Source organism: Passer montanus, unplaced genomic scaffold (assembly GCF_014805655.1).
Source record: "Passer montanus isolate IOZ18808 unplaced genomic scaffold, ASM1480565v1 scaffold11, whole genome shotgun sequence".
In the NCBI taxonomy this organism is placed as follows: domain Eukaryota; kingdom Metazoa; phylum Chordata; class Aves; order Passeriformes; family Passeridae; genus Passer; species Passer montanus.
Window position 1 is genome coordinate 2627550 of NW_024357613.1, and position 15045 is coordinate 2642594.

At 38.7% G+C, this 15045-nt stretch overlaps 1 protein-coding gene across 2 annotated transcripts in view; it reads right to left on the reverse strand.

Moving 5' to 3' along the window:
* Positions 1-2966: 2966 nt before the first annotated feature.
* The window catches only part of AFG1L (AFG1 like ATPase), a 59159-nt gene continuing 47080 nt past the window's right edge, over positions 2967-15045 (reverse strand). For both annotated transcript variants that reach the window (XM_039727923.1, XM_039727915.1), the window contains exons 11-13: positions 5781-5921; positions 3946-4059; positions 2967-3229 (exon numbers count right to left, since the gene is read on the reverse strand). In XM_039727923.1, the coding sequence (XP_039583857.1) occupies positions 3098-3229; positions 3946-4059; positions 5781-5921 (387 nt within the window). In that variant the 3' untranslated portion in view covers positions 2967-3097. The remainder of the gene's footprint in view (positions 3230-3945; positions 4060-5780; positions 5922-15045) is intronic.

Consider the following 15045-nt stretch of genomic DNA (forward strand, 5'->3'; position numbering starts at 1 on the left):
TTTATCTAGGTTTATATGTACATGTATAAATTAAATATACATATGTGTTTGTATATACAGACACACATGCATGAATGTCAACAGTCCCTCAGGTGAGACAACTAATCTAAATCTCTGAAAGCATACAACAATTATTTGGATATTCTTAAGTATAAACAATGTAATTATGATTGGAGTTTTCATAAATATGCATTAAAATTCTCCATGGTAGTCACCCTTGTGGGAATAATAATACAGTTCCATTAGTTGCAAACTATAAATATAGACTTTAAAAATTATTTGAAGAGCAGGTATAGCCAGAGTAAGTAACTTCCGGGACAAGGAGAAGGGATCAGAACAGAAAACCAGACCTGAGCATGGGCTCCCTAACAAAATAAAGTGCATAGGACCTCTCCAGCCCTCCCTGCTGCCCAAAAGGCCCTTTTAGAAACTTTTTGTGATTGTGATGGGAGACAATTTGGTAACAGACAGAAAAAGGTCATGTTGCAAAATCCAACAAAACCTCTCAAAGTTGGGGACATTGTGTTATATATTTCCTCCCTAGGACACGAGAGCAGTCTTTTCAGTGCATCTACATGGTTTTTTCCTACTCAAAGTTTCTAAACATGCTCTTAATATTACTTTATAAAAATACATAATAAGCCAATACATAACATGTATTTGTTATGTATAATAAGCCAAACAAAACATATGTTACATATCTCCTCCCTAGGACATGAGAGCAGTCTTTTCAGTGCATCTACATGGTTTTTTCCTACTCAAAGTTTCTAAACATGCTCTTAATATTACTTTATAAAAATACACAATAAGCCAATACACACAGTACCATGTTTTGTTTCAGTTAGATTAAAATCAAGAATGACATCACTGCATAATAAGCCAATACATAACATGTATTTGTTATGTATAATAAGCCAAACAAAACATGTTTTGTTTCAGTTAGATTAAAATCAAGAATGACATCACTGCATCTTCAACTAAAATAGAGTTCCCAACTACAAACATGAGGATGGGTGATGTGTCTTGAGGTATCAGTTACTATCCTATCTTTTCCATAAAACACATTCCTGTGGTAACGTGATGAATTGCCTCAGTAGCACTGAGTACTGCTCCCCCCAGATCAGGGCAGGTGTGTCAGCAGCAGTGGAAGGTTTGGTGTAGAAGAAGCATAAGAAAATGCAGGGTAGAGATGTCACTGGTGTAGTGGCAGCCTATCCAGGCTTGCAAGAACCACAAAATTTAGGAAAAATATGAACTTGCACTTATTTGTTACAGCATACCCTGTCTTATCAAGGTCTCTTTTTTCATCCATTATTTAGATCTTAATACTGTGCAGCTTCAAGTATCTTAAAGCTCCTCCTCAGGGTTCTCTCTTGGTTAAAACCATTAGCTTTCAATGAACCAGACTGATCAACAGTATGATTTAAAAAAAAACTCCTGGAGCCTGAATGTCAACACATAGCTAGACTCAGACAATAGAGAAAAAAACCAAACCAAACAAAACAAACAACCAAAAAAACCCCAAAACAAACAAACAAATGCCAAAAAACAAACAAACAAACCAACAACAAAAAAAACCCACACTACAGAGGAGTTCCAGGATTCTAACATGGACAATATCAGGAGTTTCTTAAAGAAGCATTTGATTTTTCTTTTGTGCAAGCAGCATTGTACATGACAGAAGCAGTGCATAATCATTCAAAGTGCCCCCTTCATGTGACATCATAAAAGGACTCTGCATAGCCCATTAACTTTGTCTGTAGACCAATTCTCCAGAAACATTCTAATCCCATCAAACTTTCTGAACATAAAAGGTATATTTTAGAGAATCATTAGGGCTGGAAAAAAACTCCAAGATCATTGAGTCCAACTTTTGTCCAAACCTCACCCTATCAAGTAAACTACAGCTCTAAGTGCCATGTCCAGCAATTTCTAAACGCTTCCAGGGACGGTGACTCCACCACCTCCCTGGGCAGCCTGTTCCAATATTAGACAACACTTTCAGTGAAGAAATGCTTCATCATGTCCAACCTGAATCTCCCCTGGAGCAGCTTGAGGCTCTGTCCTCTCATCCTGTCACTGGTTGCCTGGGAGAAGGGTCCAACCCTCACCTCATTACACCCTCCTTTCAGGCGGTTGTAGAGAGCAATAACGCTTCCCTGAGCCTCCTTTTCTCCAGGCTAAACACCCCCAGCTCCCTCAGATGCTCCTCACAGGACTTGTGCTCCAGACCCTTCACCAGCTTCACTGCCCTTCTCTGGACTTGCTCCAGCCCCTAAATGTCCTTCTTGTACTGAGGGGCCCAGACTGGACACAGCACTCAAAGAGAGGCCTGACCAGCGCCAAGTACAGGGGAACAATTGCTGCCCAGGTCCTGCTGGCCACATTTGCTGATACAGGCTGAGGTTCCATTGCCTTCTTGGTCACCTGGGCACAGCTGGCTCATGTTTGTTTACCAGCACCCCCAGGTCTATTTCCCCTGGCAACTTTCCAGCCCCTCTGCCGCAGCCTGTGGTGCTGCCGAGGGTTGTTGTGACCCAAGGGCACACCTGGCACTTGGCCTATGTAGGACCTCATACAACTGGTCTCAGCCCATTGATCCAGCCTGTCCAGATCCCTTTGCAGAGCTTTCCTACCCTCCTGCAGGTCAACATGCCCACCCAACTTGGCGTCATCTGTGAGCTTACTGAGGGTGCACTTTGATCCCCTTGTCCACATACCATGCATAAAGACACTGAAGAGGGCTGGGGCCAATACTGAGCCCTGGGGAACACCACTGGTGACCAGCCACCAGCTGGAGGTAATTCCATTCACCACCACTGTATGGAGCCAGACATCCAGACAGGTTTGAAGAAGAACGAATGAAGGCAAAATTTCACATATCCACACACTGGTGGTAGAGACAAATAACTGAGACCTCATGTCTTAAACTCAAAAAACTATTGATGAAAGAAAACATGGTCCAGATGATAAAGTGCAATTATTATTCAAGTTGTGATAAAAAGCTTTCCAGTGCTTTTCTGAAGCTGTTCCAATTTTTGTTCTTGGTGAGTTCATGCTGTAGTTTTACTTCTTGGTGATTTCATACAACTTTCAATTATGTTTTTTTGCTTCTGTCCCCATCATTCCAGTACTGTTCGGTCTGCATTTCTGTGAGCCGTGAGAGAGTACGCTGAAAGGCAAAGATTTCCTCTTCTCCTGTAAACATGGAGAGTCCTTTGGCAGAATCCTACATCAGTACACAAGAACAGTAGCACACACCTGTGAGAGTCATGGCTGTACTGAAGTGCATCCTGTCTAACTCAGTGCTTTACAGGCTTTGACAAAACAAGACAGTAGCATGGCACCAAAAAATTAAAACTGATGTCTAAAAATTAAAGAAAAGCACCTATTTCAGCTACATAATCCCCTGAAGGAATACAGCAAAAAGAATAATTTGGTTTTAAAACAACACAATAACCATCTATTTTTTTGTTGACTAATGGTACGCCGATTAAAAACATTATTTAAAAAGTCATTAGCAATAACTGGGCTACAGAGAAAAAGAAAAACAGAATAAGGAACATGTAAAGTAGTACTGTTTGTGAGGAGTCATGAGGCTGTCCTGTAGTCGATGAACAGGTAGAACAAACTATCTTTTATTTTTGTATTTTAAATGTAGGTGCTAAACTTAAATCAGCATTTTCATATATGACTGAACAGCTACAATTATTGATATTCAAAATGACCCTGAAACTTACACAAAATGGTTCTACATATAGTGACATTTTCTTTGACTATGAATAAGTAGCACAACATGTAATTATCAGAGTGACAGAGACACTGCAAAGAAGCAGCATATCAAGAGTTAAATGTTTTCTTGATTCCCCCTCTTAAAATGCTGCTGCAATTATGAGACTAAACCCAATTTTGTTACAAAAGGGAGACGATGTTAAAATCATGTACCTGGCTCAAGTCCAAATCATCCATCAACACTCTGCTGTCCTGCAGTTCACCACTGTCGTGTTTCACCTGGAACAAGCTTTGGAGAGGAGCCGCAGCAGAACAGATAATGCGCACCTGAGAGGAGAGCAGGCAACAGCATCATCCCTTGGGCTTTACAGGAACAGGTAAAATACAGCATCTGTGCACAAACTTCAAGTTCAATCACCTGTGTTTTTCCCCAATGATCTTCCTTTCTCTTATTAGCACTGCTGTTACAGATTTACCTGACGCAGATGAAGTATTAATCTTACATGATCTTCTTCTCAGTAACAACTGATGTAACTTTTACTCAGAGAACAAAAGAACTGTGCTATCAAATACTCAGAATATCTGCTACACAGGCAATGAACTCACTGTAAAGTTTACTTTTAAAATAACATCTGTATAGCAAGCAATGCTTAGTTTTCACCCACAGTGAGAATCCTCTCAGTGGGTAGATACACTGCACTATTTAAAGAATACTTAAATTCCAAATTTCCTAGAAGACTGAGTGAAGCCTTTCTAGCCTTCATCTGTGCTACTCCAGTGAGTTATTTGCTAGTAAAAATAATGACGCTGTTTTCATGTCTGCTGGGAAGGGGCACAACATGCAGTGAGAGATGGGGGCTGCAGTGAAGACAGACCAAAATAATATTATAGAAGAAGACTCTTGTTGGGAGCACACAGGCAAGAAGTTTGTGTTGTGGACAGGCATCCACAAATATACGCAGGTATTTTTCCCAACTACTTTTGATGGGAGTTTAACCTTGTGTTTTTCCTATGGGGGAAGTAATAGCAAGTGACTGCTTGCAAATCTTAATGACAGCCCAAACACAGAGCAGACCATCCCCCTATTTCTAACACATTAGTTTAACATTAGCATATTGTCTTAGCAAATATCCACTTCCCAACCATAAAGAATAAAGAATCTGGCTAATGTGAATGATGCTGATTTGAATCTGGCTGATTTGAATGAGATTACTCACACACTGAGTTAGTTCAACACCTTGCTGAGTTGGGGCATTTCTGATCAACAACCCATACCAGAACATTCTTGATAAGAACCAGCCTCAACTGACACTTCCCAACTGCATAAATATTTAAATGTGTGCAAATATAATCATATATCATAAAGTATTTCAAACCTTGCATCACTTAAAAAAAATCCCCTTAAATAGGAACTTCCCTTTTAGTTATGCTGACTTTGCTTCCATGATTGAAATCTCTGTAAATCCATATGAAGTGCTGCATTTATCATTATTATTCCATGAGCAATTCTGCAATCTAATGTAAAGCCTACAGTGACTGTTTCCTTTAAACTTTATGATGTTATTGTGCTATTCCTGGTCAAAAAGGCACTGATTCCTGTGCCTCCTTCCTGATCAAAAAGGCACTGATTCCTGACCAACTGCCCATACAGATTAAAATCTAAAAAACTCCATTTCACTCCAGCACAGTTGGCAGCACAATCTTTCATTATTAAAATAATGACATGGCTTCTGTTGTTTTCCTGTGTTAGGAAAGAACATCCCCATTCAAAAAAGGCAAATGAGCTCAGGCTTACATTTATGCTCACACTTAATACTCACAGAAACAACAAAAAAAAAATCTGTTAATTTGCCTTTATTGCCTTTATTGAAATGGGGCCCTTATTTTTGTGTGTGAAGCTGGAATGATGTTTCTTTGCAGTGCTACTTCATATTGCTTATGTTTTCCAAACCATTATTACAGAAAGCCTTACTTCAAACCAATAGTAACAGTCAGTTTTAGGACTCCCAATATTATTTTTCTATTTCTGTGAAGGGCTTGGTTCTCACCTTATGCTCATAAAAGGTATCAATAAGAGTAATGAAACGACGAGATTGTGTCCTTTTTGCTGTTGTAAGAAGTGGTATGTCACGAACAAACACTGTGTCAAAATGCTTTGATATTTCCAAGTAGTCGCTGGCTCCAAGAGGCTGAAACAAAACAAACCATAAGCAATGGAAACCCATGACACAATGACACATAAACTCTGTCTTGACATACTATAGTAACAGAAGAGAGCTGTAAAGTCCTCATCATAATCTTCTTTTTATTCCTTTCTATCTCACTTGAGAAATGCTCAGTTGCCCTTAGGGACACAGGTACCTGTGGATGTTCACACTCCTGGCTTTACATGAACAGTGAAGTGAAAAAGGTGGTTCTTCTACACCCAGACAACATTATGATCTCTCTCTGACAACCTCAAATAAAATAATCACTATAAACCATAATCCACAGAAGACATGTGATTTCAACCTAAAGCATAAATAATTTGAATAGCTGTTAGGATGCTTTCTAGCAGCAAGGTTTTAAAATGCAGATTTATAGGCTAGTTACTAAATCCTAACTAGACCTGCATTTAGTTCACCTAGGACTAACCCAGACCAAATAAATAGCTTATTTTTTAAGTATGGAAAACAAGAGGAAACAGACAAAAATACGATTTTGCAGCAGTTCCTTTGTTCATGGTTTCTCCTGTAATGATGAAATAAAAATCTTCAAGAAGAACTCATTAGTTTCTCTTTCTGTATCTAAACCATCAACAGAAAATATGCACAAATAGTAGTAGCTCATTCAACTACATTCCTCTAAAATTACTTTTTCATTACATGAAAGGTATTTTTTTCTGTAAGATCTGTCCTATCAGTACCACAGGCAGTACTTTATCATGAGCTATTAAAATTTGTGCTCCTGAACTCCTTCCATCAGTTTTACTTGTACAAATACTTCAGAATCTTGTCTGCAGCTACTGCAGAGAACAAGTTCAGCACCATTTCGCATGGTCACAACTCCCTTCCCAAGTATAACACTGTTATAAAGCACTGCAATATTGCTATTATCTTAAAATCAGTACATATATTTTCTTTGACTGAAATTGTGAGACTGACTTGTTGCAGGCCACACATAACTTCTTAACTAGAACACTTCTGCAAAAAGTTATTTTAAGCAATTATCAATAACTGCTCATGAACAGGACTTTGGGTTTTCTTTAGATGCTAGAATTAAAAAAAAATATGTAGAAATGGTCTCTACACAAGCACAGGAGAGAGAAGCCCTGATGGCATTCCAAAAACTCTTCTGAAAATTAATGGGAATAAGCTAACCTTCTAGGCAGGTTACCTATCACTCTCCACCAGCTCTCCCACTTGCAGTCTCATGAATCACCCTGCTTTCCCATTCCCAAGCACTCAACTTCGCTGTAGCATCTATGGAAAAGAATTATTACAAAACCTTTTGATTCTTTTGAGCAGTGTTTAAGAGTAGTATATGCTGTATTCTCCCCTTAGAATTATATTTAATGCTTATTTTCTCCCTCCATTTCAGTCCCCTAGTTACTACTATGGACCTAGTCATCAGAAACCAAAAACTCATCATCATGAGGGCCACAAGCAAAGCTTCATGCCACACCTCTGGAAAAAACAAAATCCTGTCTGGATAAACCAGAGTAGCTGAACTCAAAATGTTCTGATGAAATAAAGCAGAAAAAGGTTCAAGAAAGTGGAAGGAACTGATGGATGGAAACAACACAGAGCAAACTCACTGGACACTTTGCCACCAGATACAAGTGATACATCTGGACAGCAAGAGTATCAAGTGCAAAAGAAAAACAATGGGAGCACTAAAAGCAACAGAAGCAGGATGTTGCTGGAGATTTTAAGATTAGTGATAAGCAAATAGTTTTGGTACTGGTCATTTTATTCCATACTTAGAACTGAAGTACTGTTAAACAGAGAGAAGATCAAGTATGCCTGTGTGATGAGTACCTCTGAGGGAGAACAGCAGTGATCTCACTGTACATGAGAAAGGTAAGAATTTCTCATGTCTCCCCTTAGGTAAGAAATTACAGACATCACTGCTATGCTGATTCATTATTTTATCACATGAAGAGCCCAAGCAGTCTTCTGCTGAAACCCAAACCCCTGAGGAATTATTCTGCCCTGTCCCAATGTGACACACTTTCTCACACAAATCATACCAATACACCCTCCTCATCTCAAAGTACCAGATATTAAAAGTTGATTTCTGAAACAAATAAATATGTAACTAAAAGTTAAAGTGTACAAACTTTTGAAAGAGGGCAAACTGAAGTGCCCAACTAATGGGCTATACAGCTAAGAACTTGGTGGGTACCTTGTTTGGTGAATATCCAAATAGGAGAATAAAAAGCCTGGGTAGTCAGAGGGAAGAAACAGGTGGAAGACAAAAATAAGGCTAATGCATTTCAAATGGGAAGAATGGAAGATGTAATACTTATACTGCTTTTCATATAGACATAAAATCATGGTTCACAGAAGGTTACAATATGCATCTTTATCAGTCAAGCAGGAATTCAATCTACTTCAGCAGTGCAAAGAGCAAGCAATTCAAGAATTCCTCTAATTAAGGGCATAAAAGGCAGAACATTTCAAGCTTTAACAAGAACTTCTGAAACATCTACACCAACACTAAGCAATAATATTCTGTGAATGTTGGCAGAAACGTCCCTTTGGAGTCTCCAAAATCCCACACTCAGAAAGATCTGAGTCTAGCAGCACGAGTACTTTACTAGAGTAAATTTGGTACCTCCCTGACAAGATTCAAGTCTAGTGAGACACAACTGAAATGCCAAGTCAGCCATTCTGCTGTTAGGTATGGCTCAGCTGCTATCAGCTGTAGTCCCTTACACAGAGGAGTTGTCAAAACTCCCTGCTTTTGGAGTTTAGAGACAGTCCTGGAGATGAAAGGGAAAGCTTTTAATCTTGTTCCTAATATGACTTACTTTTGTCTTGGGAAGTCCTGTAGTTTCCTTCTGTCTTACTCAGTGTAAAAAGAAGGAACCACCAGCCAGTTTGCAAATGATCTGGTGACAGATTAGAGCCCTTTTTTTGTGTACCTCTGTCCTTGCTATTGGCCCAGTTTCCACTCCCTGTAATTGCTTCAAAGCTGGTCTAACCCACCAGCTAACTCAAAGTGCTCCAAATGCAAGAGACCATGATGCAGGGGCACCCTGACAGCTGCTCAGCTCCCATTCTCACTGGCCTGTGCCCCCCAGACCTGGCATGAGGCTGGCACAAGCACCCACGTACCACCTCTGCCACACAGGAACAGAAACAGGGAAATGGGTTCAACTGCACCATTGCTAGAGGCTCTGGCTGTACAGTCCATATACAGAAGCTCCACCAAGGAGCAAATTTCTGCTGTTCCAGCAGCCCACAGCCCTCCCCTACCTTCACAGCACTGCCTTACTGCCTTCAGGCCCTTCTTCCCTCACCTTGCAGCAAGCACTCCTGATTGCCAGCAACACCAGCTCAGACTAGGTTACAAGACTAGAGGCACACAATTTTAGACACATAGCACTGTCCTCTGTATAACCCTCTGTATAACCCTCCAGGCTGAAATTTATTTTGTGAATCCCAACCAATCACAGAAAGCACTTCACTTTAGTTAGCAGCATACGTGAAGGTATTTCTTCCTCCAAAGTTGCTAATGAAGCCACAAATCCTCCTAATACTGATACATATATATGTAATCCTCTTACTAAAAGTTTAGCCTGATTAATCTCATCCTCTGAATAACATGTAAAAATAACTTCATTTGGTGTGTGTTTCTGGTACTGTCTGATCTATTTTGTTTCATCAATTATTGATCAAAACTCAACAGCAGAACAATAAGACATCTATGTAATGACCATCACTTACCATTTGTTACCAGTTCTTTCACATGCTATAATATTATTTTAAAAACTCAAAACACTAACAGATAAGAACCTTTCTTATGGTATTATTGTTCCTGCATGTGTATATACTGTGAAACTGTTGTGGATTTTTGTCATTAGCTCTGATGTCAAGAGTCAGTATTTCACAGGCATCATAGTCATGCAAAACACATTAGCCCTGACATGGGCTGCACTCCTGACAAAGCGTTTACTCCACTTCAACCTGCTTGACTGAGTTCTCACCTTTATTTGTTTCTGTTTCTTTGTCTCCTTAATGCATTTTCAGCTACCATCATCTCAGTTCAAGTAGGATGTTTATTATTTGGAGCTCTCTGTGTGCTGTTTTAGAGTTAGTCGACTCCTGTTTCTCTTATATAGTTCATTTAATTATAGTATAAATCTTTTTTTCTTTGTTGACTCATCAGTGGCCCAGTATATCACCTTTAAGAGATTGTCTGAAGAATACAGAATGTTTTACCTATGATAGAAGAGGATATGTCACCTCAATATGTATTTTTTGTTGACGCTGCAAGATATTCCAGGACCAATTCCAGCCAATCCTGAAGACTTGTGATTGACAGTAACTACAATTTTGTGCAGACACTCTTAACACTCCAAAACTTCCTATAGACAACACCCAGCTTAAGACCAGATAATATTTACAACTTAATCAAGAAGTATAAACAAACAAAAGAATGCTCTGTTGTTTCCAAATGAACAACACACTATCACTAGGTAAGGCTCATAAAACAGAGCACTAAAACAGAGATAATGTGTCAAGATCATTCCAAGAATTCCAAGAAAGGAACAGAAAAACCCATAGCATGATATATGATGCCACAGCATGCTAAAGTTTAAATAAAAATGGGAAGAGAGATAATGTGTCAAGATCATAATTCCAAGAAAGGAACAGAAAAACCCAAAGCATGATATATGATGCCACAGCATGCTAAAGTTTAAATAAAAATGGGAAGAGGTAGGGCATGGCTAACTTGGTTAAAAAATTTAAAGCTACTGATGGCAGTGCAAATCATAGAATCATAGAATACTCTGGGTTGCAAGATTCCTCAAACATCATCTAGTTCCAGCTAGGAGAGCAGGATCTGTAAACCCTGGAGTGAAAGATATTTTCTGTACCAAGCACAGCCCCTTGCTGGCTCTAAGAAGTAATTTTCCTTGCTCTTACAACAAAAGTTTTATAGTCACATTTTTCACAGTGGAAAGTTGTTTCAGATCTTTGCTTTTCTGCTTAAGAAGATGCTTGTAATTTCTTGTTCTTTTATTTATTTACGTATTTATTTGAACAATGCTCAAAGTTGGCTGAATACTGGAAGCATGGAAAAGGCATGTTTCTGCTCTAAAAGCTCGCACTGGTAAACTTCCAGTTCCAACTCCAAAGTACAGCATTATCAATGAAATGGGCTCCAAAAACAGTTAAGGCTTAAAAAATATCGGTCTATTTAAATATTTACACTTACTGTTAAGATTTCAAAACCATGATCAAAAAAGCTTTGAAAAAGAGAGATAACTACATTCAAGAATTTAAGAAACAAAAAAATTAAATTGAAAAGGCAAACCCCTAAAAAGTCAAGCTTCAAAAAGCTTGTATTACCTGGTCTATACAGTACAGGATCTAAACCCTCAAGGTTTATTTCATTGAAAGGAGTGCACTATAAAATTACACATAAATATAAACCAGAAAGGTGGTTTGACTAACAATATAACTGTATTGCAATATTTCCACCTGAAATAAGTTTCTTGAGTTTATTTTACAAAAAATGCTCGTGAATAAGACAATAAGAAATGCTCGTGATCAGCCAGATTTTGCAGGGGGTAGAGAAGCTAATTAAATCTTTAAAGGAAATGTAGCTAATAAAAGACAGACTCTCAGTCTAGAGCTTAAGCTGCAAAAGCCAATCTCCTAGGAATAAAACGAATATCACAAACTAAGGAAAACTATGATTTTAAAAGGTTACTGGAAATAGTGCTTATCTATGGTATGTTTATTTACACCTATACCTGACAATCCTAAAGATGACACCAAATTATACTGTGGATACATTCAGCAACTTTTAATGATGATGGTTCCCTCAAAATTACTCAGAATCATTAAACCACAAATGCAGCTGAGTTATGTCATCATTTAGAACAGATGTTCAGCTGACTCAAAAACAGACACTTGCATTTCTAAATTGCTTGATGCATTTGAAAATGGTGAGTTTTTTATTTTCTTTTTTTAAAGGTTAGTTACATCTTTTCCTTTGAAGTGCAAGATATTCAAGTTAAGAACTAAGAACTGCATCTTTTTCCTGGTTTATACAACGTGCCTATTGCAATGGAACAACAACCTAATAGAAACTGTTCACCACTTATTTGTGGTGTTAACCTACACAAAAAATTTATTTTGCCAGTTTCAGAAACACTGAATAACTACTAGGAAAAAAATTCACAGTCCGATAACCTTTTACAACATAAATACTGATACTAAATTTATTTTCAGACTTTTAACGCTATCATATGTTAGCTGATGGTTAGTGCCATGTTAAAGCACTACATGGCTCGGTACTGGGCAGCGGGATGAAAGGACAGACTGGATTCCCTAGGGGAAAGCCCACAGGATGCATGGCCCAACGCAGCAGAGCCCGCCAGGAGCAGCTGCCCCGGCGGGCGCTCCGAGCGGGCGCTCCCGGCAGAGGGCGGCGGCAGCAGTGCCGCACCTCCCGAGCCGCGGCTCCGGCAAAGTACACCCCATCAAACCATCACCAGTTCTCAAGGACAATTTTTAAAGAGAAGTGAAGAAAGGGAACTGGTAGAGAGTGATTTTTTCTAAGGTGTAATGAACACTGTTCTTCATGTGTGAACACACTAAAATGTGTAAGACTTACATTTGCACAACCGCATATATACATATACATATATATATATATATATGTATGTATATATATATATAGGGATTTTAAAATCAAGTTAATATACACATTTTATTTTTAAAGGCATCTGGTGATCTTTCATTCACACATTTAACTCAATTAACTAATTATGTTTTGCAAGAATCTAACAGCACTGGTAGTGTTTCCCTCATTCTTTCCTCATGGAAGAAAGGAATTTAAGGCCCCAAAGAATGGGAGAAGTCAACAATAGCATTAAAGTTCGGGAACTGTATGTCCCTGTTCTGCCTGGTGCCTGTCCCAGCCTCCTGTGGCTACATTTTATTTTATGAAAACCAAGCAGAGTCCTCCTGTCTGATGACACTGGAGAAGCACATTCTCAGGGCTCCATTCTAGTACTGGGTAACTGCTTCATGCCCATGACAAAGGCCAACACGCGTCACTCTGCCACATAAACCCTGGTGTGTCAGGGCTGAGAAACTGCTTCTCCTTTGCTTTAAAGCAACCAAAATAGATCAGTATCCTCTCATTCAGTTTTTTGTTGGTTTTCCACATGTTCACATAGCTAGTAAAGAAAAAAAGCAAAGTGTATGAATTTGATATTAACTAAGTTAGCTAAAATTTAGGATTGTCCTCATCTGGGAAACCAGGAAAAATGAGGCACACAATAGCTTAGCAAGTCAACTGCATGTCATATCAGCATTGCATACAATATACTCTCTGTATTTTATTTTTATGAATATTAACGGACAACCAGTAATTACAAGTATCTGATGCATTATTTTAGATAGAAATAACTCTCTATACTCTTGACATGAAAAAGTTTGATGCTAATATATGAAACAAGAATGAAATATTGTAATACCAGAAATATTGTAATACCAGAAAGTATCAACTCTTAGCTTCCAAGGTCCCAGGTATTAATTAAAAAGCAGCTATTATAAAAAATTCTACTTAAGCTAGGAGATGTTATAAATAGTATCAAGTTACCAATTGCTGATGTGCTATTTTCATCTATTAGCTAACATCTCATGAATTGTGTGATATCAAAGTGTTTCAATATTTTCCCTTAAAACAGATTTTTTATTTAATTTTAAAGGAAACTTCAGTGAAAATAAAGAAGTTTTACAGGCTGTTCATATGAAATATTGTATTGCCAAAATCACTATGTAAATTTCAAACACATCTCCTTAATCCTACACCAGCAAATGTAGATGTTTAGGTCTGGATTTCTATCCCTTGGAATGCATTGTAACAGTCACCCAGGACCAGACCAGAATTGCAGCAATGAAGTGAAAGCAGAGTCACTTGAGTGAGAGAGAGTGAGAGCTATTTGGCCAACACAACAAAAGCATCTACCGTTTCACATGCTGATTCTTGCAAAACTTACTCTTTTTTTTCTGGAACCCTTCAAGGTAACAGATAGCCAAAGGAATCAATTAACCAAGTTTTGAGTACGACATTGTTCACTGATGCTGCAATGATTACTGACACCCACATGAGCAGCAGTATACAACAGTTTCAGAAAACTCAAAAAATACTTCTGCAACTCCAAGATAATACTGTAACTTGTAAGTGTTTCCATGATGCAGATCAGATATGTCAAATTTGGAAGAAAGGTTGCTTGGTAAGAGGGAAATGTCCTATACACTTCCTGTGAAACCTCCTCCAACACAGGGAAGTTCTAAGGCTTGGAAGAACTTAGTCTGATTTGGCTGCACAGACTGATTGTAGAATAAGAAGCACTGCCTACCCACAGAAGTATGAGGGGGATAAGAGCTGGTTATTCCCTCAAGATGGACTGGGCACATTCCCCTGCTGGCTGCTGAACTTTTCACTGCACGTGCAGGCAGTGAGACCTGCCAACAGGCAGCAGGGACCCTGACTCCCTCACATCCCTACTTTCAGGCACTTTAAAACCAGGAAAGATCATGGGTTACTTCAAGTTCCTGCATTTTAGAGATGGCTACGCCTAAAAACTAGTATGTAGCTCAAACACAAAAGCCTCCTCCTAAAATAGCATCCAGTTTTGACCCAATACACAGAAAAGGAGGCTGTGTCTGCTTAGATTCAAAAAAACCCCACCAAAACGAAACAAACTCTCAAAAAAAAAATCCACCAAAACCCCAACCTTTCCCCCAAAATATCAGTTCTGATAAGAAATAAACTGCACACAGCATTCTTGTCTTCATTGCTCCTCCCCCATACACACAGTACTCTGTATCTACAGCAAGTTTGTATTAGCATTTATGTTATATTTAAAACTCCTGGGGAAAATACGAACAGCATCTTCAAAATTCAACCCTTCCTATAAAGTCAGGGAGACTGGAGAATTAGTTTCATTTCCATTCTTTAGTCATCCGTTGTATGCATCCAGAACCAGCTTCTCCATTACCCTTCTGGAACTAAAATCTCACCAACAGCCTGCAGTCCCACCCATCATCACAGGCATGGGTGAATTTTACTTGTTTGGTT